The sequence below is a fragment of the Engystomops pustulosus genome, chromosome 2 (genome assembly GCF_040894005.1).
Source record: "Engystomops pustulosus chromosome 2, aEngPut4.maternal, whole genome shotgun sequence".
NCBI lineage: Eukaryota > Metazoa > Chordata > Amphibia > Anura > Leptodactylidae > Engystomops > Engystomops pustulosus.
Window position 1 is genome coordinate 150,486,256 of NC_092412.1, and position 27,940 is coordinate 150,514,195.

A 27,940-nucleotide genomic window follows, 5' to 3' on the forward strand; every position below is an offset into this window, starting at 1 on the left:
GCTTAGGGTAGGCCTGAACCTTACGAGAGACCTAGACACTAAAATATTTAAAGCGGGACACCACCTGGACAGGGACTGGAAGGGGGAGGTCAGCAGATTCAGTCGCAGAAAGGGGAAATCGTACGGATTTGTCCCAGTTGACCCAGAGTCCCGAAAGGGAACCAAAGTAGTCTATCAGTGCCAACAGGGACCCAAGAGAGGCGCCAGCATGATACCAGAGTATCGTCGGCATATAGCCACTGCAAGGGGTTCAATGGCCAGTGCATAGAGTAGCGGGGACAGTGAGCACCCCTGTCTGGTACCCTCGGTCATTATGTTGAGGTCAATATGTTGAGGTTTGTTCTGACTCTTGCCTGGAGAGCATGGTATAAAAGCTAAACCAAAGCCATGAAGTGCGGACCCATTCCCATTCTTAGCAGGAGAGCTAATAAATAAGGCTACTCGATGGAGCTGAAAGCCTTACAATTGTCTAAAGAAAGAATAAAGCCAGGGTCGGTTAAACCATCAGCCATTGCTATGTTGAGAAATGAGCCGCTGTATGTTAATATCCGTCCCCTTACCAGCCTGTTTGATCTGGATGAATTAATGACAAGATAATTTTGTTTAACCTCATGTGCAGGATTTTTGCAAGTATTTTAATGTAAAAATTAAGGAGTGAGATGGGGCGATATGAGTCAGGGAAAAATTGGAAATTTGATGACATTTTAAAAACATTAGCCATTTCAAAAATTCTAAATGTTTTCTTTTTTCAGACAGATTGTCCTACCATTAAAAGTTGTAACCAATTTACATTAAAGAGAACCCGTCATGCAAAATAACCCCCCTAAACTAAATATATTTTCATAAACTGCCATTAGAGAGCATTGCCTCTATCCCTTCATTGTCCCTCTACATGCCTGTAAACCTAAGCAATGAGATCCTAAAGCTGTATGCAAATGACCTGTGAAATGTCCAATGAAGCATTAGCATATTCAAGCTGTCCACTCTATTCATGAGTGGGAGGCACAGCCACACCCCCAGTGCATGACTGACAGCCTGTATAATGGAGTGAGGCTGTATAATGATGTACTTCCTGGTGCTGGCGCCCCCTGCAGCCTGTGTGTGTGTGTTTAGGAGAGATACAGCAGCTCCAGGCAGCCATGTTACAGCAGAACATGTCAGATTCATGTGTAGCTGATGTCTGTGTATTAGGAGGATGCAGCATGTCAGCAGATGCAGCATACACACACTAGCCATGCTTTACTATACATTACACACAGACATGAGCAGGGGGAGGAGAGGGGAGGGGTAACAGGGGTGACATCACTGCCTCTGACCATGTGACCAGCCTCATTTACATGATAAAGAATAGATGATTTTACAATGATTAATGTATGAAATAACTAGATAAAGCCTGGGATGGGATATCCTTGTGAGCTGCTCCAACAGGTAGAGGTGACTAGTGACACAGACCTGATGACAGGTGTCCTTTAACCACATTTCTGCTTTATGTTGCTTTACATTTTTTTTCTTATTTTATTTTATAAGAAAGTTAGGTGGCTTAGAAATCGTAGAGCTGTTTTCCAAAATTTCACAAATAATTTATAATAAATAATTTTTGACAAATATATTTTTTACAGGGGTTTTAAAGTCTTACTTATTATATTACATATAAAGTCGATTACATAGAAAGATGAATTCTACCATTTTTTTATGTGTTTAATTTTTAGCTTTCTCTGCACAGTGCCATTGAGATTTTGTAGGGCAGAATAGTTTTCAGGTGCCATGATGTGTTTGTAGAGACCCTGAGGCCACTTTGACACGTGCCATTTTAGTTGCGTTTGAAACATAATCCAAAGGCTCCACCTGCGATGGCTCCTTGAGTTAAGATTATATTTACTTTGCATTTAGTTAACAAGTTGGAAACACAATGGGGCAGATTTACTTACCCGGCCATTCGCGATCCAGCGGCGTGTTCTCTGCGCTGGATTCGGGTCCGGCCGGGATTCAATAAGGTAGTTCCTCTGCCGTCCACCAGGTGGCGCTGCTGCGCTGAAGAGCATCGGAACGCACTGGAATACACAGAGCCGGGCTGAGTGAAGGTAAGTGCAATTTTCGCGACACATTTTTTTTTAAATGCGGCGGTTTTTCCGAATCCGTCGGGTTTTCGTTCGGCCATGCCCCCCGATTTCCGTCGCATGCATGCCAAAATCCCAGGGCAATTCAGGGGAAATCGGAAATATTCGGGGTAAATGACCCCCAATGTTGCCAAAATATGTTATCATGAGTGAAGCCTTTGGATTGCGGTTTCCAAACGTAACCAAAATGCCACATGGAAACGTGGCCTCATGTACATCAAATCCTAATTCCAGAGAATTTGTAAACTTTTTATCATGTGGTATAGGGGGCATTTTAACCCATTGCCACTGATAGACTTTTTCCAATTTACTTTCTGTTTATCGCTCCCCGCTTTCAAAAATCAATAAATTTTTTATTTTTCCGTGTACAGTGCTGTATGAGGGCTTATTTTCTGTGTAACAAATTGTACTTCCTAGTGACTATATTATGTATTCCATCATTTGTACTGGGAAGTGGAAATACAATTAAAAATTAGGTAAAATTGACAAACTGCATTTGCGCAATTTTCGGGTGAGCTCTGTTTTTACGCCTCTCACTGTACATTTCAAATGGCATCACTTATATTGGTACGATCACAGGGATACCAAATATATATCGGTTTTATTAGGTGTTAATAGATTTTAGCAAAAATTAAAAACTTATGTACCAAAAAAAATTATTACCTTTACCACATTCTGGCTCCGATAACTTTTTAATTCTTTTTCAGAACAGAGTTGGCTAAGGTGTTGTTAATGATATATTCCTCCACGGCAGCCATCTTGGAGCAAGAGAACCAAACAGAAGCCATTTCTGTCTGTGAACAAGGCCTATTAACCTTTTCCGAGAATGTGCTGGTATATTCATTATGGCCAACAGCATTACAGTATTCTTATCTCCTTTTTCACGCCCCCCAATGCTGCTTTTTCTGTTTTGATATACGACTGTGTTTTTTAAAAAATAAACAGTGTAGTTTGAGTGCAGCTGAAGACCGTGTCTGTGTCTTGGGTTTGTTCTCTCCTCCTGGTACCTGGAGCTATGAAAGAATTAATTTGAAAGTCACCTTTACAACATGAAGGACTGTTTTGAGTCCTAGATAAAAATCGCTAACAGTGTCATTTTTTCTGGGACAAGCTGACGTTTTTATTGCTATGACTTTGGGGACTGTGCGACCTTTCGATCACTTTATGTTTATTTTTTGTGGGGTTTTTTTGTGTTTATTGCAGTGCATTAGAAGTGTCAGTCTATGCAGATGCATAGGCTAACAGGCAGCTACTCGGTACAGCCAGGGGCCGAAGGCAGACCCTGGAACCTTCATTAGGTCCCAGGATGCTCGGCACTGAAGACGGTACCCCGCAATTGTATCGCGGGGTACCGGGGTTTGGTACCTCTGCAGGTACTCCAATCTCGCGTTCAAAGCATTGACCGTGGGATTGAAGGGGTTAATAGCCGGATTAGAACAGAGTTCCGATCCGGACTGTTAGAGCAGGGTCCCAGCTTTCATAAGACTGGCTGTGCCTGTTCAGTCCTTGGGTTAGGCCGATGGAGAAACCCGTCCCCATCCCTTAGTGAACAATAGAGAAATCTGTATGGGTGGTCACTAAGGGGTTAAAGGGCATCTGTTATAAGTTTTACTGATGGTAGTTAAGCCCTACTAACCAGTTCCTGAGGAACTATTTTCCTCAGGACTTCTTTTATTATAACTGTACATGCAGGGATTCATCAATGTAGAGTTATAAATATTATGCTGATCAGTCTGGGCACTCTGGTGATGTCAGAACAACTTATAATTTATTCACTTTCTTGTTACTCTATAAGTCTCGCCTGGTCCTACCCGTCCACAATGCATAGAGCAGATCAAGGCAGGGACAAGGCAGGAGTGAATGGGGGAGTGAATAAATGAAAAAAGAGGCGCTCTGATGTGCTTGTAGATGGAGCTCCCCAGACTGATTTGCATAATTTTTTTTTAACTCTATTTTGCTGAAATCTCAGCATATACAATTATAATAAAAGAAGTCCTAAGGAAATAGTTGCTCAGGAACTGGTCTACCATCAGTTAGGCCCCTCATGTTATCCTCTCCACTTGTTTTTCCCCTCTTTATTCGGTGATTCCCCCCCCCTTCATTCACTATGCCCCCCTGTTTATTCAGAGAGTATCCCTTATGTTCTCCTTCATGCCCTCCATGTTCTCCACTTCATTTAGTGAGACACACTTATGTTTCCCAATGTTCAATTTTGGATTCAATGAGCCCACCCTCATGTCCCCCTCCATTCAGTGAGCACCCCCTTATGTTTCCTCTCCATTCAGTGAGCACCCCCTTATGTTTCCCCTTCATTCAGAGAGCCCACCCTCATGTCCCCCTCCATTCAGTGAGCACCCCCTTATGTTTCCCCTCATGTTCTCTTCATTCAGTGAACGGCACTTATGTTCCAACCTCTTGTCCCCATGTTCTCTTCATTTAGTGAGTCCCCTTGGGTTTCCCCCTTATACCCCCATGTTCTCCTCTTCAATAACCCCTCTCGGCTCCTTCCCTTCATTCAGTGAGCCCCTCCTCATGCCCCCCTTTCTCCTCTTAGTTGAACCCACCCTCATGTCCCCCCTTCATTCAGGGAGCCCTCCTTATGATTTCCTCCCCCTTCAAGCGACCATGTTCTCCTCTTTAGTCAGTGAATTCACCCCCCTCGTGCCTCCCCTTTTCTCTAAGTTTATTCTTTACTTTATTAGAATAATACTAAAATAAGAATTAGCATTTGTGGCACAACTCCTTTAATAACTTTACTTTTATGTTCAGCCTCCTCCTCCTGTCCTCCAGCCTCCTCCTGCAGCCCCCTGTCCTCCAGCCTTCTCCTCCTGTCCTCCAGCCTCCTCCTGTAACCCCCTGTCCTCCGGCCTCCTCCTGTCCTCCAGCCACTTCTGTCCTCCAGCAGCCTTCTCATGTCCTACGGCAGCACCCAGCAGCCTCCCCCTGTCCTCCAGCAGCACCCAGCAGCCACCTCCTGTCCTCCAGCAGCACCCAGCAGCCTCATTATGTCCTCCAGCAGCCCCCTGTCCTCCAGCAGCCTCCCTCTGTCCTCCAGCAGCACCCAGCAGCCTCCCCCTGTCCTCCAGCAGCACCCAGCAGCCTCCTCCTGTCCTCCAGCAGCACCCAGCAGCCTCCTCCTGTCCTCCAGCAGCCTCCTCCTGTCCTCCAGCAGCACCCAGCAGCCTCCTCCTGTCCTCCAGCAGCACCCAGCAGCCTCCCCCTGTCCTCCAGCAGCACCAAGCAGCCTTCTCCTGTCCTCCAGCCCCCCTGTCCTCCTCCTGTATTCTCTAGCCCCTGTCATTCTCCTGTAGCCTCCAGCCCCCACTATCCTTCTCCTGTAGCCTCCAGCCCCCCTGTCCTCCTCCTGTATCCTCCAGCCCCCCTGTCCTCCTCCTGTAGCCTCCAGCCCACTCTGTCCTCCTCCTGTAGCCTCCAGCCCCCCCTGGGCCCTGCCCACAGTACAGTCACAGGGCCTACCCCCAGTACAGTTACAGGGCCTCTCCCTCAGTACAGTTACAGGGCCTCTCCCTCAGTACAGTCACAGGGCCTCCCCCCAGTACAGTCGCAGGGCCTCTCCCACAGTACAGTCGCAGGGCCTCTCCCACAGTACAGTCGCAGGGCCTCTCCCACAGTACAGTCACAGAGCCTCTCCCCCAGTACAGTTACAGAATCCCTCCCCCAGTACAGTCACAGGGCCTCTCCCCCAGTACAGTCACAGGGCCTCTCCCCCAGTACAGTCACAGGGCCTCTCCCCCAGTACAGTCACAGGGCCTCTCCCCCAGTACAGTCACAGGGCCTCTCCCCCAGTACAGTCACAGGGCCTCTCCCCCAGTACAGTCACAGGGCCTCTCCCCCAGTACAGTCACAGGGCCTCTCCCCCAGTACAGTCACAGGGCCTCTCCCCCAGTACAGTCACAGGGCCTCTCCCCCAGTACAGTCACAGGGCCTCTCCCCCAGTACAGTCACAGGGCCTCTCCCCCAGTACAGTCACAGGGCCTCTCCCCCAGTACAGTCACAGGGCCTCTCCCCCAGTACAGTCACAGGGCCTCTCCCCCAGTACAGTCACAGGGCCTCTCCCCCAGTACAGTCACAGGGCCTCTCCCCCAGTACAGTCACAGGGCCTCCCCCCAGTACAGTCACAGGGCTTCTGCTCCAGTACAGTCACAGGGCCTCTCCCACAGTACAGTTGCAACACCCCTGCCGATGCAAGGCAGAGGGGTTGTTGCGAATACGTCCCACCATGTAGCTTGTAGCCTTTGTAGGGTCTGATCAGCCCCACAGCATGTCACTACATAACACAGATGAACCCTGCAGCGGTAGAGTCTGCCTGGTAAGGCAGGAGTTAAGTATTAAATGTGATGTAATATGTGTCAGCCAATTACATGTGTTCATACCTTGTATCTGTAAGCTGGGATGCAATTGGAGTAACCACCACCTGACCAGTGGGAGTAATAAAACCCCTGGTCAGGAAAGTTCTAGAGTTCAGAAGAAGACTGGAGTTAATCCAGTACAGATCAGAGTTAGCTGAGGAAGAGCTCAGTCAGACTCAGAAGAGTGTAGTGAGTTAGTTAGTGAGAGGAAAGAGGTATCATCCTACCTTCAAGGGTGATATCTGAAGCAACCCAGGACAAGCTGAAGCATCCTACTAAGACACAGCTATCCCCCAGCCTGCCCTTTGCATCCAGGCTGGAGATCTACTCCTGTGGCTCCCTCCAACTGCATCTCCAGCATTCTACCTTTTGTCAAGGCACGTTGCTACTGTTCCTGTCGGTTCCAATAAAGGACTGTAAGTTATTTTTGTTCAACGTCTGCCTCCGTCTGGTCCCTGTTACTACGGCTGTCACCATCACGGGCACCCTATCCACTACACAGAGACTCATACTCCAGACACCAAAGGGTTGCCCCAGGGAGAACCGCTATAGCAGCCTCTCCCTCATCATTTCTTGCCAACACCACCCTGCTGGAGACCTGCCAGGCTGTAGGACAGCCCTCCGGTCCCCATACCAAGCACCGTGACACTAACGTGTCTAGGCCGCAACCGCCAGCCACTCAGGTACTGGGGGCCCGGCTGTCTCCAGGCCCCAAGAAAAGTCTAGGCCCTGGTGGGGGATGTTGCACAGTCACAAGGCTTCTCCCCAGTACAGTCACAGGGCCTCCCCACCAGTACAGTCACAGGGCCTCCCCACCAGTACAGTCACAGGGCCTCCCCACCAGTACAGTCACAGGGCCTCCCCACCAGTACAGTCACAGGGCTTCTCCCCCAGTACAGTCACAGGGCCTCTCCCCCAGTACAGTCACAGGGCCTCTCCCACAGTACAGTCACAGGGCCTCTCCCACAGTACAGACACAGGGCTTCTCTCCAAGTACAGTCACTGGGCTTCTCCCAAGTACAGTCACAAGGCCTCCCCCACAGTACAGTCACAGGGCCTCCTTCACCTTACAGTCACAGTGCCTACCCCCAGTACAGTCACATGCCCTTCCCCCCAGTTCAGATCCAAGGATAGGACGGCACTCGCTGATACAATCCACAATCTTTATTTAGCGTACAGGCAAGCAGACATGTGAGGACGCCGAGGTCCAAAAGGTAACAGGCTGTTTCGCGCTTTGTCAAACCTCCCCTTCCCCCCAGTATAGTCACAGGGCCAAGTCACAACCCCCCCAGTATAGTCACAGTGCTTCCCCCCCAGTATAGTCACAGGGCCTTCCCCGGAGCTGCCATCAAAGGGCCCCATCCCTCCCCCAGAGCTTTCATCAAAGGGCCCCCTTCCCCCAGAGCAGCCATTAAAGGACCCCCTAGAGCAGCCATCAAAGGCTCCCCTAGAACAGCCATCAAAGGCCCCCCCTCCCCTAGAACAGCCATCAAAGCCCCCCACCCCTACGGCAGCTATCAAAGCCCCCCCTTCCCCCCCCTACAGCAGCCATCAAAGCCCCCCAGCAGCCATTAAAGACCCCCCCCCTACAGCAGCCATCAAAGCCCCCCCCTCCCCTACAGGAGCCATCAAAGCCCCCTTCCCCTCCCAGAGCTGCCATGATGCCATCACTGGGCCGAGAGCGGCCACTCACCTCTGGCTGGAGGCTGTTATGTGCGCGTGCCTCTATAAGGCACCGCATTTCTCACAAGAGCCGCGGCGCCTGCACTCTGATGCTGGCGGGCGGCGGCACTCGCGTACAACACTGCTGTGCGCAGTGCGTCTCTGCTAGCTGTCCTGCTGGGGAGTGTACAACTCCCGGCTGTGATCGGGTGCTGGCGGAAACAGCGTCTACCAGCGCCCGATGGCCCCGGTAGCCCGGCTCACCTTCTGTTCTGACTTCTGAATTCAGTGTTGGTACTCAGGGCCCACTGGAGGTTTCTCCGGTAATCCGGTGGGCCAGTCCGACGCTGTCGGCTTCATGCGACAGATATTGGGGGGGCGGGCCATCGGCCATCTATCCGACTGATTGGACAGAGCGCTGGATTTAACAGTAAAATTGTGTCTCAAGCCATGCACTTTTATACACCAAGAAGAAGATAAACTCCGGCGGACATGAGCGGGGAAGCGACACATGCAGGATATCGGGCGAACGATCTATATGAATCGCGGAAGATGTGCATTCTCGTCGGACACTCCAGATCCAGGAACGCACAGGGACGGGTTAGTTCATGTGCCCCCGTGTGTGAATGTAGTCCATGCCAACGAGGTGGGTTGCACTGAATGTGGAAAAAAGTGGTCACAACAGCAGAGGGGGGTATGATGAGGTTCTGCAGCAGCTGAGGTGTGCATTATGATGTGCTACTGTTATGTATAATTTTAACATAGAAAGAAATATGTGTTGGGGAGCACTTTTCCAAAATCCATTCTGCTATCCAAAATAGCCTAGAAACTGCTGAATGATAATTGTGTTGTGGCATCCTATATAATGTAAACAGCACACAGTCCTGAGTTGTGGCACCCTAGAATGAATATAGCATCCTGGCATTTCCATATAATGTATATGGCACACATCCCTGTGTTGTAGCACCCTAGAATGAATATAGCACCCTGAAATTTCTATATAATGTATACAGCACATATCCCTGTGTTGTAGCACCCCAGAATGAATATAGCACCCTGGAATTTCTAAATAATGTATAAAGCACACATCCCTGTGTCATAGCACCCTAGAATGAATATAGCACCCTGGAATTTCTAAATAATGTATACAGCACACATCACTGTGTTGTAGCACCCTAGAATGAATATAGCACCCTGGCATTTCCATATAATGTATACAGCACACATCCCTGTGTTGTAGCATCCTAGAATAAATATAGCACCCTGGAATTTCTAAATAATGTATACAGCACAAATCCCTGTGCTGTAGCACCCTACAATGAATATAGCACCCTGGAATTTCTAAATAATGTATATAGCACACATCACTGTGTCATAGCACCCTAGAATAAATATAGCACCCTGGAATTTCTAAATAATGTATAAAGCACACATCCCTGTGTCATAGCACCCTAGAATAAATATAGCTCCCTGGAATTTCTAAATAATGTATACAGCACACATCCCTGTGTTGTAGCACCCTAGAATGAATATAGCACCCTGGCATTTCCATATAATGTATACAGCACACATCCCTGTGTTGTAGCACCCTAGAATAAATATAGCACCCTGGAATTTCTAAATAATGTATACAGCACAAATCCCTGTGTTGTAGCACCCTACAATGAATATAGCACCCTGGAATTTCTAAATAATGTATACAGCACACATCCCTGTGTCATAGCACCCTAGAATAAATATAGCACCCTGGAATTTCTAAATAATGTATAAAGCACACATCCCTGTGTCATAGCACCCTAGAATAAATATAGCTCCCTGGAATTTCTAAATAATGTATACAGCACACATCCCTGTGTCATAGCACCCTAGAATGAATATAGCACCCTGGAATTTCTAAATAATGTATACAGCACACATCACTGTGTTGTAGCACCCTAGAATGAATATAGCACCCTGGCATTTCCATATAATGTATACAGCACACATCCCTGTGTTGTAGCACCCTAGAATAAATATAGCACCCTGGAATTTCTAAATAATGTATACAGCACAAATCCCTGTGTTGTAGCACCCTACAATGAATATTGCACCCTGGAATTTCTAAATAATGTATACAGCACACATCCCTGTGTCATAGCACCCTAGAATAAATATAGCACCCTGGAATTTCTAAATAATGTATACAGCACACATCCCTGTGTCATAGCACCCTAGAATGAATATAGTACCCCGGAATTTCTATATAATGTATACAGCACACATCCCTGTGTCATAGCACCCTAGAATAAATATAGCACCCTGGAATTTCTAAATAATGTATACAGCACACATCCCTGTGTCATAGCACCCTAGAATAAATATAGCTCCCTGGAATTTCTAAATAATGTATACAGCACACATCCCTGTGTTGTAGCACCCTAGAATGAATATAGCACCCTGGCATTTCCATATAATGTATACAGCACACATCCCTCTGTCGTAGCACCCTAGAATAAATATAGCACCTTGGAATTTCTAAATAATGTCTACAGCACACATCCCTGTGTTGTAGCACCCTAGAAAGAATATAGCACCCTGGAATTTCTAAATAATGTATACAGCACACATCCCTGTGTCATAGCACCCTAGAATAAATATAGCACCCTGGAATTTCTAAATAATGTATACAGCACACATCCCTGTGTCATAGCACCCTAGAATGAATATAGCACCCTGGAATTTCTATATAATGTATACAGCACATATCCCTGTGTTGTAGCACCCTAGAATAAATATAGCACCCTGGAATTTCTAAATAATGTATACAGCACACATCCCTGTGTCATAGCACCCTAGAATAAATATAGCTCCCTGGAATTTCTAAATAATGTATACAGCACACATCCCTGTGTTGTAGCACCCTAGAATGAATATAGCACCCTGGCATTTCCATATAATGTATACAGCACACATCCCTTTGTCGTAGCACCCTAGAATAAATATAGCACCTTGGAATTTCTAAATAATGTCTACAGCACACATCCCTGTGTTGTAGCACCCTAGAAAGAATATAGCACCCTGGAATTTCTATATAATGTATACAGCACATATCCCTGTGTCATAGCACCCTAGAATGAATATAGCACCCTGTAATTTCTATATTATGTATACAGCACATATCCCTGTGTTGTAGCACCCTAGAATAAATATAGCACCCTGGAATGTCTAAATAATGTATACAGCACACATCCCTGTGTTGTAGCACCCTAGAATAAATATAGCACCCTGGAATTTCTATATAATGTATACAGCACACATCACTGTGTCATAGCACCCTAGAATGAATATAGCACCCTGGAATTTCTAAATAATGTATACAGCACACATCCCTGTGTTGTAGCACCCTAGAATGAATATAGCTCCCTGGAATTTCTAAATAATGTATACAGCACACATCACTGTGTCATAGCACCCTAGAATAAATATAGCACCCTGGAATTTCTAAATAATGTATACAGCACACATCACTGTGTCATAGCACCCTAGAATGAATATAGCACCCTGAAATTTCTAAATAATGTATACAGCACACATCCCTGTGTCATAGCACCCTAGAATGAATATAGCACCCTGGAATTTCTATATAATGTATACAGAACACATTCCTGTGTTGTAGCACCCTAGAATGAATATAGCTCCCTGAAATTTCTAAATAATGTATACAGCACACATCACTGTGTCATAGCACCCTAGAATAAATATAGTACCCTGGAATTTCTAAATAATGTATACGGCACACATCCCTGTGTCATAGCACCCTAGAATGAATATAGCACCCTGGAATTTCTATATAATGTATACAGCAGACATTCCTGTGTTGTAGCACCCTAGAATTAATATAGCACCTTGGAATTTCTAAATAATGTATACAGCACACATCCCTGTGTTGTAGCACCCTAGAAAGAATATAGCACCCTGGAATTTCTATATAATGTATACAGCACATATCCCTGTGTCATAGCACCCTAGAACGAATATAGCACCCTGGAATTTCTATATTATGTATACAGCACACATCCCTGTGTTGTAGCACCCTAGAATGAATATAGCACCCTGGCATTTCTATATAATGTATACAGTACACATCCCTGTGTTGTAGCACCCTACAATGAATATAGCACCCTGGAATTTCTAAATAATGTATACAGCACACATCCCTGTGTTGTAGCACCCTAGAATAAATATAGCACCCTGGAATTTCTATATAATGTATACAGCACACATCACTGTGTCATAGCACCCTACAATGAATATAGCACCCTGGAATTTCTAAATAATGTATACAGCACACATCCCTGTGTTGTAGCACCCTAGAATAAATATAGCACCCTGGAATTTCTATATAATGTATACAGCACACATCCCTGTGTTGTAGCACCCTAGAATAAATATAGCACCCTGGAATTTCTATATAAGTATACAGCACACATCCCTGTGTTGTAGCACCCTAGAATGAATATAGCTCCCTGGAATTTCTAAATAATGTATACAGCACACATTCCTGTGTTGTAGCACCCTAGAATTAATATAGCACCTTGGGATTTCTAAATAATATATACAGCACACATCCCTGTGTTGTAGCACCCTAGAATGAATATAGCACCCTGGAATTTCTATATAATGTATACAGCACATATCCCTGTGTCATAGCACCCTAGAATGAATATAGCACCCTGGAATTTCTATATTATGTATACAGCACACATCCCTGTGTTGTAGCACCCTAGAATGAATATAGCACCCTGGAATTTCTATATTATGTATACAGCACACATCCCTGTGTTGTAGCACCCTAGAATGAATATAGCACCCTGGAATTTCTAAATAATGTATACAGCACACATCCCTGTGTTGTAGCACCCTAGAATAAATATAGCACCCTGGAATTTCTATATAATGTATACAGCACACATCACTGTGTCATAGCACCCTAGAATGAATATAGCACCCTGGAATTTCTAAATAATGTATACAGCACACATCCCTGTGTTGTAGCACCCTAGAATGAATATAGCACCCTGGAATTTCTAAATAATGTATACAGCACACATCACTGTGTCATAGCACCCTAGAATAAATATAGCACCCTGGAATTTCTATATAATGTATACAGCACACATCACTGTGTCATAGCACCCTAGAATGAATATAGCACCCTGGAATTTCTAAATAATGTATACAGCACACATCCCTGTGTTGTAGCACCCTAGAATGAATATAGCACCCTGGAATTTCTAAATAATGTATACAGCACACATCACTGTGCCATAGCACCCTAGAATAAATATAGCTCCCTGGAATTTCTAAATAATGTATACAGCACACATCCCTGTGTTGTAGCACCCTAGAATGAATATAGCTCCCTGGAATTTCTAAATAATGTATACAGCACACATCACTGTGTCATAGCACCCTAGAATGAATATAGCACCCTGGAATTTCTATATTATGTATACAGCACACATCCCTGTGTCATAGCACCCTAGAATGAATATAGCACCCTGGCATTTCTATATAATGTATACAGCACACATTCCTGTGTTGTAGCACCCTAGAATGAATATAGCTCCCTGGAATTTCTAAATAATGTATACAGCACACATCACTGTGTCATAGCACCCTAGAATGAATATAGCACCCTGGAATTTCTATATTATGTATACAGCACACATCCCTGTGTCATAGCACCCTAGAATGAATATAGCACCCTGGAATTTCTATATAATGTATACAGCACACATCACTGTGTCATAGCACCCTAGAATGAATATAGCTCCCTGGAATTTCTATATAATGTATACAGCACACATCCCTTTGTCATAGCACCCTAGAATGAATATTTCACCTTAGAATTTCTATATAATGTATAACGCACACATCCCTGTGTCATAGCACCCTAGAATGAATATTTCACCCTAGAATTTCTATATAATGTATACAGCACACATCCCTGTGTCATAGCACCCTAGAATGAATATAGCTCCCTGGAATTTCTATATAATGTATACAGCACACATCCCTGTGTCATAGCACCCTAGAATGAATATAGCACCCTGAAATTTCTAAATAATGTATACAGCACACATCCCTGTGTCATAGCACCCTAGAATGAATATAGCACCCTGGAATTTCTATATAATGTATACAGAACACATTCCTGTGTTGTAGCACCCTAGAATGAATATAGCTCCCTGAAATTTCTAAATAATGTATACAGCACACATATCTCTGTGTCATAGCACCCTAGAATAAATATAGTACCCTGGAATTTCTAAATAATGTATACGGCACACATCCCTGTGTCATAGCACCCTAGAATGAATATAGCACCCTGGAATTTCTATATAATGTATACAGCACACATCCCTGTGTTGTAGCACCCTAGAATTAATATAGCACCTTGGAATTTCTAAATAATGTATACAGCACACATCCCTGTGTTGTAGCACCCTAGAAAGAATATAGCACCCTGGAATTTCTATATAATGTATACAGCACATATCCCTGTGTCATAGCACCCTAGAATGAATATAGCACCCTGGAATTTCTATATTATGTATACAGCACACATCCCTGTGTTGTAGCACCCTAGAATGAATATAGCACCCTGGCATTTCTATATAATGTATACAGTACACATCCCTGTGTTGTATCACCCTACAATGAATATAGCACCCTGGAATTTCTAAATAATGTATACAGCACACATCCCTGTGTTGTAGCACCCTAGAATAAATATAGCACCCTGGAATTTCTATATAATGTATACAGCACACATCACTGTGTCATAGCACCCTAGAATGAATATAGCACCCTGGAATTTCTAAATAATGTATACAGCACACATTCCTGTGTTGTAGCACCCTAGAATAAATATAGCACCCTGGAATTTCTAAATAATGTATACAGCACACATCCCTGTGTTGTAGCACCCTAGAATTAATATAGCACCTTGGGATTTCTAAATAATATATACAGCACACATCCCTGTGTTGTAGCACCCTAGAATGAATATAGCACCCTGGAATTTCTATATAATGTATACAGCACATATCCCTGTGTCATAGCACCCTAGAATGAATATAGCACCCTGGAATTTCTATATTATGTATACAGCACACATTTCTGTGTTGTAGCACCCTAGAATGAATATAGCACCCTGGAATTTCTATATTATGTATACAGCACACATCCCTGTGTTGTAGCACCCTAGAATGAATATAGCACCCTGGAATTTCTAAATAATGTATACAGCACACATCCCTGTGTTGTAGCACCCTAGAATAAATATAGCACCCTGGAATTTCTATATAATGTATACAGCACACATCACTGTGTCATAGCACCCTAGAATGAATATAGCACCCTGGAATTTCTAAATAATGTATACAGCACACATCCCTGTGTTGTAGCACCCTAGAATGAATATAGCACCCTGGAATTTCAAAATAATGTATACAGCACACATCACTGTATCATAGCACCCTAGAATGAATATAGCACCCTGGAATTTCTAAATAATGTATACAGCACACATCCCTGTGTTGTAGCACCCTAGAATGAATATAGCACCCTGGAATTTCTATATTATGTATACAGCACACATCCCTGTGTCATAGCACCCTAGAATGAATATAGCACCCTGGCATTTCTATATAATGTATACAGCACACATTCCTGTGTTGTAGCACCCTAGAATGAATATAGCACCCTGGAATTTCTATATAATGTATACAGCACACATCACTGTGTCATAGCACCCTAGAATGAATATAGCTCCCTGGAATTTCTCTATAATGTATACAGCACACATCCCTGTGTCATAGCACCCTAGAATGAATATTTCACCCTAGAATTTCTATATAATGTATAAAGCACACATCCCTGTGTCATAGCACCCTAGAATGAATATTTCACCCTAGAATTTCTATATAATGTATACAGCACACATCCCTGTGTCATAGCACCCTAGAATGAATATAGCTCTCTGGAATTTCTATATAATGTATACAGCACACATCCCTGTGTCATAGCACCCTAGAATGAATATAGCACCCTGAAATTTCTAAATAATGTATACAGCACACATTCCTGTGTCATAGCACCCTAGAATGAATATAGCACCCTGGAATTTCTATATAATGTATACAGAACACATTCCTGTGTTGTAGCACCCTAGAATGAATATAGCTCCCTGAAATTTCTAAATAATGTATACAGCACACATCACTGTGTCATAGCACCCTAGAATAAATATAGTACCCTGGAATTTCTAAATAATGTATACGGCACACATCCCTGTGTCATAGCACCCTAGAATGAATATAGCACCCTGGAATTTCTATATAATGTATACAGCAGACATTCCTGTGTTGTAGCACCCTAGAATTAATATAGCACCTTGGATTTTCTAAATAATGTATACAGCACACATCCCTGTGTTGTAGCACCCTAGAAAGAATATAGCACCCTGGAATTTCTATATAATGTATACAGCACAAATCCCTGTGTCATAGCACCCTAGAATGAATATAGCACCCTGGAATTTCTATATTATGTATACAGCACACATCCCTGTGTTGTAGCACCCTAGAATGAATATAGCACCCTGGCATTTCTATATAATGTATACAGTACACATCCCTGTGTTGTAGCACCCTACAATGAATATAGCACCCTGGAATTTCTAAATAATGTATACAGCACACATCCCTGTGTTGTAGCACCCTAGAATAAATATAGCACCCTGGAATTTCTATATAATGTATACAGCACACATCACTGTGTCATAGCACCCTAGAATGAATATGGCACCCTGGAATTTCTAAATAATGTATACAGCACACATTCCTGTGTTGTAGCACCCTAGAATAAATATAGCACCCTGGAATTTCTAAATAATGTATACAGCACACATCCCTGTGTTGTAGCACCCTAGAATAAATATAGCACCCTGGAATTTCTATATAAGTATACAGCACACATCCCTGTGTCATAGCACCCTAGAATGAATATAGCTCCCTGGAATTTCTAAATAATGTATACAGCACACATTCCTGTGTTGTAGCACCCTAGAATTAATATAGCACCTTGGGATTTCTAAATAATATATACAGCACACATCCCTGTGTTGTAGCACCCTAGAATGAATATAGCACCCTGGAATTTCTATATAATGTATACAGCACATATCCCTGTGTCATAGCACCCTAGAATGAATATAGCACCCTGGAATTTCTATATTATGTATACAGCACACATCCCTGTGTTGTAGCACCCTAGAATGAATATAGCACCCTGGAATTTCTATATTATGTATACAGCACACATCCCTGTGTTGTAGCACCCTAGAATGAATATAGCACCCTGGAATTTCTAAATAATGTATACAGCACACATCCCTGTGTTGTAGCACCCTAGAATAAATATAGCACCCTGGAATTTCTATATAATGTATACAGCACACATCACTGTGTCATAGCACCCTAGAATGAATATAGCACCCTGGAATTTCTAAATAATGTATACAGCACACATCCCTGTGTTGTAGCACCCTAGAATGAATATAGCACCCTGGAATTTCTAAATAATGTATACAGCACACATCCCTGTGTTGTAGCACCCTAGAATAAATATAGCTCCCTGGAATTTCTAAATAATGTATACAGAACACATTCCTGTGTTGTAGCACCCTAGAATGAATATAGCTCCCTGGAATTTCTAAATAATGTATACAGCACACATCACTGTGTCATAGCACCCTAGAATGAATATAGCACCCTGGAATTTCTATATTATGTATACAGCACACATCCCTGTGTCATAGCACCCTAGAATGAATATAGCACCCTGGCATTTCTATATAATGTATACAGCACACATTCCTGTGTTGTAGCACCCTAGAATGAATATAGCACCCTGGAATTTCTATATAATGTATACAGCACACATCACTGTGTCATAGCACCCTAGAATGAATATAGCTCCCTGGAATTTCTCTATAATGTATACAGCACACATCCCTGTGTCATAGCACCCTAGAATGAATATTTCACCCTAGAATTTCTATATAATGTATAAAGCACATATCCCTGTGTCATAGCACCCTAGAATGAATATAGCTCCCTGGAATTTCTATATAATGTATAAAGCACACATCCCTGTGTCATAGCACCCTAGAATGAATATTTCACCCTAGAATTTCTATATAATGTATACAGCACACATCCCTGTGTCATAGCACCCTAGAATGAATATAGCTCCCTGGAATTTCTATATAATGTATACAGCACACATCCCTGTGTCATAGCACCCTAGAATGAATATAGCACCCTGGCATTTCTATATAATGTATACAGCACACATCCCTGTGTCATAGCACCCTAGAATGAATATTTCACCCTAGAATTTCTATATAATGTATACAGCACACATCCCTGTGTCATAGCACCCTAGAATGAATATTTCACCCTAGAATTTCTATATAATGTATACAGCACACATTCCTCCTGTCACTGCCTACATGCTTGTGCTTCTTTGCACAGAAGCCTGGCCCATTGAACATGAAATGCCATATTAAGCAGCCAGATTCCCTTGAGGAACACGCTCCTTTATGTCCCGGGGATGAGGTCAACCTAGTGAGGGACAGGTATTGTATCATCATGACTAATGGCGCGTACTGGTGCATTACTAGCGTGTAGCCACAAGATGGCGCCCAGGACGCCTCGCCTCTCTCTTCTCCATGTACCTTCTTCACATTGATCGCCAGGGAGAGAGGGAGGGGAGACATTTCCTGCTGAACGGTAGAGACAAGAACGAGGAGAGGGAGGAAAACCGTAGCGGGTGGGAGAAGGAGAAGAGAATCCTGAAGGTGAAAGGGAAGAGGAAAGTGAGAGGAGGAGAGGGACAAGAGGCTGAGGTAGAGAAGGGTGGAGGAGAAGGATTTGTTGTAGTGAAGGCGCTATCCTGCCCCATGGAGGAATAATAGGGAGAGAATAGTAGAGCACAAGGGGGACTACACAACCGGCTATTCGTAGGCAGCTGCTCAGGCTCAAGGAGGATGCATTTTGCCTTTGGAATGATACATGGCGCAGGGCTGCTGCTCCTCATCTCACAGGCTGCTCTGGTGAGTAAGATCTCATCCCTCAAGTACCCTGGGGGTTAACCCCTGCACTGCTGTACTCCCATCACCCTCATGTATTGTGTGTGTGTGTGTGTGTGTGGAAAGTCCAGCTCCTAATATATCGCAGGCTACATCCATTTCAATGGTCTCCATAGTGAATGGCTGTCAGTGACTGTGAGTGCTGTGCTTCCTGACAAGATGGAGTCCTGTAAAGTGCTGGAATATGTCACATACTATTGCCATGCAGGTCTGCGGTGCCATCCATACAGCACTGAGGAGCATGTATTTATAGGCCGTACAGGGAATGTGAATTACTAATGTAAGGCCGATAAAAATGGCTGCACACCGACTTCTCGCATAGATGCTGAAGTGGAAGGTGGTTTTATCCTTTACCCATGTCAGGGGTAACCGTCACACAATGGGAGCAGAGACCACCACAAGTTTCAGTATTGTCTGTTGGGCTCTGGCATCTATATGATAAGAAACAAAACAGAAATATTTCTTAACTTACTGTATTAGTGCTCCCCAAATACTGATAAATCAGACTTCAGGTGGCCCTAATAAGCCGTCAGTCACAGGGGCCCGACAGGCAGTAAAGTGGGCACCGAGTAGACCGTATCCTACAGATTTAAGTGGGTTTTACCTATTCTAAACCTGTGCAGGTAGCTGACAGTCCATAAACTGGGGCGTGCCATTGTCACCAAAAGGAGAATGGATCTAAGGCTGTGTTCACATCTGCGCTGTTATTTCCATTCTTCTGATCTGTTCCAGGATTAGAGAAAAAAACATAAGGACAGAGACAGATCCATCATACCTCGGACACCAACATCCCCTACAGGCCTTTTGGACCATAGTAAGGGTTTGTGGTTTCTGTCACTTTTAGACCGATATTATTGATGGAATCTGCAACAGAGATCCTCTACAAAAATCAATGTCTATAGGGAATATACTGAGGAGCGTGGAATTTCTTAAAGGTGCAGTCTTCTGGATCAATTTATGTGCTAAATGCAAAATTGTATATGATGGATGTTATATTTATTACATTACATAAAGCAGTGTATTTCCATCACTACATCATGGCATTTTAAAGCACTTTTAATAGCTACTTTTCCCTCCATAGAGTAACATGAACAAAGCAATGATTTACACCATTTTTACTCCTAGCAATGAAATTGTTACAGTCTAGGCCTGTTAACCTGGAGCTGCATGCTGGAAAGCCACTGCAAGTTACTGTACCTACACAAAGTTCACCCAGCATTATGTGATACAGGTATTCCATATGAAGAAATTCTTTGTTGGCTTCCCAATGTGTATTATAATAGACCAGCCCTATAGGTCGAGCTGAATCCTCTTGGTATTTAGGGCACTTCGCCTCTGGGTGGCCTCCCATTTACTTCAACAAAAGTGATATTTTGACACCTATTTTCCCCACGGAAAATCCATGCCAAATACTGCAGTGTGAACTAGCCCAAAGACTCACAGTGCAACCAGTTTACTGAGATTTTGAAGCTAATCAATGGGGGTTATTTATCTTCGAAATTTTTTTTCTCTTATTTTTGTGACTTTTGTGGCACATTTGAAATATTTGCAGCTAAATTTGCGACTTTTTCAGTATTGTGTCTAACATATCTTTAAAATCCAACTTTAGAAGTGGTTGCAGAAGAGTTGAGGCTTTTGTGTGACTTTTTAGTTAAAAGTCGCAAAAACCCTACAGACTCAGCTGCCTGATATATCAACATCTAAGATAAATCAAACAAGTCCAAGACCCAAAAACCAAGAAAAGGCTGTGTTCACACGTTCCGCTAGTGTTGCTTTCATAACGCAACGGTAGCGCATGGGGGAGGGGGGGCTACAGGCCTGAGCCCTATCACATAAGCGTTTCCAGGGAAAGACGTGCAGTTGTTAACTAGGCCCCAGTGTCTTACATTTAAACAATACAAGACACCGGGGTCCGCTTACCAATTGCATGCATTTCCCTGAAACCGCTTATGCGATTAGACCGAGGCCGCTCCATGTGCACTAGTGTTGCGTTTTGAGCGCAATGCTTGTGGAACGTGTAACCACCCTTAGGAAATGCGTTTTTAAAGCACATCCATTTTTTACTGTTTACCTTGTGTTTGGCTGCTTTCAACCTTTTACCTATTAAGGCCCCTTCCACACTTAACTTACTGTGTTAGTGCTCCCCAAATACTGATAAATCAGACTTCAGGTGGCCCTAATAAGCCGTCAGTCACAGGGGCCCGACAGGCAGTAAAGTGGGCACCGAGTAGACCGTATCCTACAGATTTAAGTGGGTTTTACCTATTCTAAACCTGTGCAGGTAGCTGACAGTCCATAAACTGGGGCGTGTCATTGTCACCAAAAGGAGAATGATTAGTGAAAAATTCTTTGCGGCCGTTTTTAATCAGACTGAAAACGTTTGCTTTAAAATGGTCCAAAAACATTACGTGTGGCAGCACCCTTGAAGGGATCTCCTAGCACTGAGGCATCAATTAGGGGATTTCCATATGTGATAACTGAACGTAGTTTCTTCAGTTTATCACTGTTGAAAATAATAATTTCTGCAATGCTAGTGTAAAGACCAGTTTATAAGTAGTATGTGATTTAACTTGATGCCCACTGACGAAAGATGTCAGCCGGTGTGGGTCTTCTTCTCCACCCTAATCAGGTCTCGGGGCTGTCATGTGACCACCGGGTCTGTAGGGATTAATCAGAGCTGCGAGGTCTGATCAGACATTTACCCTAATAGGGGTCGTTTCCTCTGTAACTGGAGCTCTTCAGGTGAAACTAGAAAAAAAATATAAAAAAAAAAAAATTGGAAATGTCCCCCAAGGATCTTTTATGGCCTTATGAGTAACATATAAGGGCCGTTCCACACTCGCAATGCAAGCTGCCCGGATCGCACGGCCTGAACACTGCACACCGGGAGTGAACTGACATGCTGAGTTCAGTTCCGGTTTGCAGCATTCGGGCCGTGTGATCCGAGCAGCAAGTGTTGCGAGTGTTATGCGAGTTCATCGCATCACACTCGCAAGTGTGGGACAGGCCTAAAGTTAAAAAATCCACTGCTCTACTATAAAAACATTAATATTTGCCCTAGAACTATACATATTATACAGTATATATCAAAATGACTGTCACACACTAGGGAATTAATTGAGTTCATTTGAAAACTGAAAAAATATATACTATAAATATAAAAATATATATATATATATTTCTCTAGTTTTTGTAACTTGGCCCCCCCAAAAAACTAAAAATGTTAAAAGGTCCCTTTTTATTCTTAACTACCTTATATACTCGAGTATAAGCCTAGCTTTTCAGCACAAATTTTGTGCTCAAAAACCCTAACTCGGCTTATACTCGAGTCAACTAAAAACATAAAGACAAAACTCACCTTTCTGACGTCACCCATAGGTCCTCTTCTGTCTGAGACAGAAGAGGACCTATGGGGGACGTCGGAAAGATGAGTACAGTGTTATTTTTTTTCCTACTACAGGGGCTGGGCAGGCTGTATGCTACAGGGGTTGGGCAGGCTGTATGCTACAGGGGCTGGCAGACTATATACTGGGAGGCTGTAACCAATGCATTTCCCACCCTCGGCTTATACTCGAGTCAATAGGTTTTCCCAGTTTTTTGTGTTGAAATTAGGAGTCTCGGCTTATACTTGGGTCGGCTTATACTCGAGTATATACGGTAGTTCAAAAAATTATAAGGTGTTGCACAAAACAAGAAAGTTATGGCCCTTAAACCAATAAGTATGACAATTTGTTAAAAATACCCCAGTCATTAAAGCCTTTAAGGCCTGGTCATAAAGGGGTTAACCTCAGGAACTTCACCAATTTGATCTTCTAGCCTGGACCTTTAGGTTATCATCTGTCTTTGTAAGTTATTTCTCCAGGCATACAACAGAAGATCCATGGAATTCATCCTGTTTCTGGGGACTGGAATGGCAGAGCTCTGTGCCGTGACTCTGTTTGCCAAGTCCTATATATTTTAAGAGATCAGTGTAAAGTTGCCTACTGTAATATCCTGTGTTGAAAACTTCTTTTCAATGTTCATCATCATTGAAGACCTCTCGAAGTGTTCTCTATGGGATTGACTTTGGAGCGGCCCCAGGCTCTGACTTCATTCATTCTGCAGCCATGAATAGAGGCTTGTCTTCTTCAGATGACCACTTGCCATCATCTAGTTCATTATACTAATGTGATCTTCGTTCTCTCAGACTCGAGGATCATTGGCAGCACTCTTCTCTTTCAGCCTTCACACCTCACTTGAGGTTTTGACACTTGTTAATCAATGTAGTCATAATGGGTAATTATCTGTAATTACTTCCAGAACATATTCCAAGTCTTTTTAGTGTAGCTAGATAACATCTTACTACACATGTTTCTCTTTCAAAATGCAAAAATGTTATCTCACTCCTTACATTGAAAAGGGAGTTTCTAAGCCCAGGGCTAGTGATCCCTATACATAGCGATTGATATGGGCTGAAGTCCCAGCTAGTGAGCTCCTTTTTTAGGCAGTCCAACTATAAATCTATTGCAGAGGACAGCATGGAAATTGCTTCTACAAGTCTCTAGCAGCAATTTGTCCTGTGCGTGAATTGTAGCCCAATATTTATGATAAAGCATCTCAGTCATTGAAGCTAGGGTGGTCCTGTACTGTAGCAGTGTCCTGCTGTGTGAGACCATAGTTAGCAATTACCATGCAGAATGGAATAGTTCTATGCTAGTGTATGCGCTCTGCATTTGTAAAAACACTCCACCCTTTCACATGAACATATGCTTTTTTTTCAGTCATGTATTTAAGTGTGGTATAGACATGCTCTCTATTTTTTTAATGTCTTGCTCCCGGTACTGTTGGGTATAGTGGCCAATATGGCCATGTAAATGGAAGACCATATTGCCCGTTGTAGTGAATGTTGCTGTTTCAATATGTTTGTCTGAAAAGAGCCCAAGGGTAGGAGTACACGGTCCTCTCTGATGCGAAAAAAATGCTGTTGAGATAATAATAAATATAAATATTTATGTATAAATCATATAACCTTATGTGCAGGTTACAAAATCAAAATAAAGATTGGAGGAAAACTGTGTTAGGCTGGATTCACACTGCCGTTACCCACGGGCACACGGCAGCGCGCAGGGAGAGGAGGAAGAGCTGAGCGCTGCTCACCCCCTCTCCACAGGGATATATGCCGCACAGCGCTGTATGCCGTGAAAAGATTGGACATGTGTGCGGCACTGTACCGCTCCTGTAGGGCGCGGTGCGCCCATTGCCATCTATGGGGGACATATATATCGGCGTATATATACGTCGGCCGTATATACGCCCCTTGTGCAGCAGTGTGAATGTAGCTTTAATTGTCAGCTTTCAACCGCATTATGAACGGATTGTCAATTTGTACGCTAAGGCTTTGTGCATACATTCTTTTTGGAAATATGCTAGCTAGTAAACGTCCTCATGTATTTCAATGGGCTTATACACATGGCCCTGCCTGAGACGCAAATTAGGGACAGTCAATCCTGTCCAATTTTGCGGCTCAGGCAGTGTCCTCTACTGTCATTGGTGTGTGACACGGAGGCCACAAAAAACAGACCATGAGCTTGTTGTTTGTGGGCCAATAGGCCTAAGGCATGTTTCACACAGCAGTATTTGGGGTGTATGACACTAGCTAGTAATACAGCCTGTGATCACGGACTGTGCAGTGTCCTGTGCCATGGGGTGACTAAACTGCTGGGGACAGGATTTCTTACATCATAGCAATATATGTAAGCATCACTGACACAGTAATCAATTACAGTACATGATTGATATCCAACATTGTGGTCATCTCGTGGCACAGGACTCGGTTCGCGATCACAGGCTTTATCAACCGAGTGTTAAACAGCACTTTGAGGGACAAAATCAGAAATGGATCCAAAACACAGAAGACGTACAAATCTCTATTATACCTTTGCTCTCCTGATTTTTGATGTTCAAATACTGTTGGTGGCCGTGCTCTCCGGCACCTCATGATAAGGCGCACGCATGGTCTTGCGCATGGTGCGCTGAGCACTTATCGTGGTGCAACGAGGGGGCTTGGAATATAAAGAATAAAACAGTTTTAAATGGACTACAGCGGTTTCTGCAAATAGTGAAGATATGCAACGGCATCAGCTCACCCTGAGCTGGTGCAAGGTATTTGTGGGTTATAAGTGGCATTTTAAAGTGGCAGGTTTCCTTTAATAGTAACCAGAATACTGCTGCATACAACAAAAGCCTAAGAAACTGAAAGATCCCATGTCTAATCCACTAGGCCCCAGGTTAGGACTATGATGACTGTGAGATCAGGGCTCCCTATGGGTACTTGGGTACTCTTCAAATATAGTGGCAGAGGTGTGGTTAATACAGCGTTGCATAAATGCCTACAGATTTAGCTGCATTTTACTTCTGCTATTTACATGCTGTGTATTGTGTGTACATTTTCCATACGCAGTTTAATTGGATAATGCAGAAAAGATATACAAGGCTGAGGAAGCCTCTAATTTAATCTTATTTGGAGAGTATGCCTGTAATGGGCACCACATTTTAGAAGAGGGGTGAAACATTTTTATAAATTAGCTGTAGTACTTGGGCTTACTCCAAAATATCCCACAAGTGAAGAAATAAGTCTCAACGCCTGACGCCCATGTGTCCTCAGAGACATCCCTGTATTGCTTTGTCACATACAACAATAGGAAAACGCCATTGAATCAGTATTCTGCACAGAGCTGCGCTGAGGTGAGCGAGGAAGGTGACTGCCTGGTGTTCTTGGCCTAATACTGCCAGAAAAATGTTATTATTGTAAATGGAAACCACTTCCCTGGCTCTACTTGGCTGTACATTACGCTGTGTCTATGTTCAGTGTATGTGTGTAATCCAGAATGGAGATGTTACCATTTCTCAGTTGTCTGTATAACGCAGATATGAGATCTATACATATTCGATTTGTGTGTTATAAAACTTCTATAATAATCACTGTCTGCTGTGTTAATGTCAAAGCAGGCTACCTCAAACAATACAAGGGAATCAATAACGTGATGCCTTGATGATATGTCAGTGCTAGACTCCTTTCATATATATACTGGAGCATAATGGGAAGCACAATATATAGAAGATGGGCAATTACCATGAGTTAACATTAAGCGTAATGACAGTCATGGAGGAAAGGCAGGCCCTGATCACAAAAGGTGACTTGGAGAGGGTATGATAAGCTGTAATTGCTTCATTGTGTGGCAGAAAGCAAACATAAGCAGGACTGTAATTACCACTTCCCATTAACCCTCTGTGCTTCATGCTGGATGTCCAAGGAATGGAGAATGTCATAGTTGAGATCTCTAATGCCTTTTCCACACAGCAGTGAAAAAACTCCAGGTTTTGTCTGTTATATTCTTGTTTGACCCTCATCAGTAAATAGCAGGGTTACTGAATAGCAGAGAAACTGTAAAAAAAACTTGGCGTAACACAGTATTCTATTACAAATTGCACAATTCTTCTAATTAATTTGCAATAATAAATCCCTTAGTGTTCTCCAGTTTTTCATTGGTCTACCCCAAATCTATCCATACAGAGCAGGTTTCTGATGTATTAAATATCATATACCTGTCGTTAACTGCTGCAATCATTGCTAGCATCCTAGGATGCCTATAAAGCCGAAAAATAGAATCTTTTTAAAGGGCATCTAGCACCAGGATGAAGGATTGTAAACCAAGTACACCGGTTTCCTGACACCTAGAAACACAAATTTAGATTCATCTGAAAGAGAAGATTCTCCTCTTTCACAGGAAAAAAGTGAGTTTCTAGGTTCCACAGAGCCAGAGATACAGGCCTCTGAAGTGTGCCTCCACTTCCACATTCTTAGCCGGCAGGCTTCAGGGAGAATTTGCTGCACACACCTCCCAGGTAATGTAAATATTTACTTTACATGTTACTAAATTTTTATAAGGGATAATATTAAGGCCGCATTCACACGGCCATAGGGGGATGTCTGCCACCATACCGCTCCGTACACAGGATATGTCCTATTTTTTTTCCCATCTTTCCCTGTGTTATGGACTGTGCGCCAAGGAGAGGTGGGGGGCATATTTAGTGGAGGTCTTTTTGGGGGGGTGACAGGTCCTCTTTAAGGTACAGGGCCCCACTGGCAGCTAATTTTAGGTGATAAGGGGAGGACTTGTAACCCTTTATCAGCAGGCATTGTTAGTCGGGGGGGGGGGGTTCACAATCTGGTGACATGTCTTCTTTAACATCCTGTCACGTCTGCGCCTGCTGTCTCCACTATCCGTAGAATTAGGAGACACTGAGTTTTCGTCATCCTGCAGTCTGAACTAGGTTCTAGTGGCTGTCTGATCTGATTCTGCCACACCCCTCACTGATTCTGTCTTGCAAGAGTTAACACTGTGGACCTGTAATTGCTTGCTCCTTCCATCTGTGGCAGGGCAGAGTTTCCCTATAAGTGTCCAGGTTAGCTTGGACTCCTTGCTGGTCAAACTGCTATCTTGCTGTGTTCTTTAGCTCTCTTGTATTCTCTAGTTTCTGGATTCTGATCTCTTGCCTGTGTCTTGACTACTCTATTTGGATTGTGATTTGGTTATTGTTATTCCCCGCTG

At 43.5% G+C, this 27,940-nt stretch overlaps 1 protein-coding gene across 1 annotated transcript in view; it reads left to right on the forward strand.

Moving 5' to 3' along the window:
- The first annotated feature begins 18,933 nt into the window (after positions 1 to 18,933).
- LOC140118682 (syndecan-3-like) overlaps positions 18,934 to 27,940 on the forward strand; it is a 55,696-nt gene continuing 46,689 nt past the window's right edge. The window contains exon 1 of the mRNA XM_072136880.1: positions 18,934 to 19,313. Coding sequence (XP_071992981.1) covers positions 19,248 to 19,313 — 66 coding nt within the window. The 5' untranslated portion in view covers positions 18,934 to 19,247. The remainder of the gene's footprint in view (positions 19,314 to 27,940) is intronic.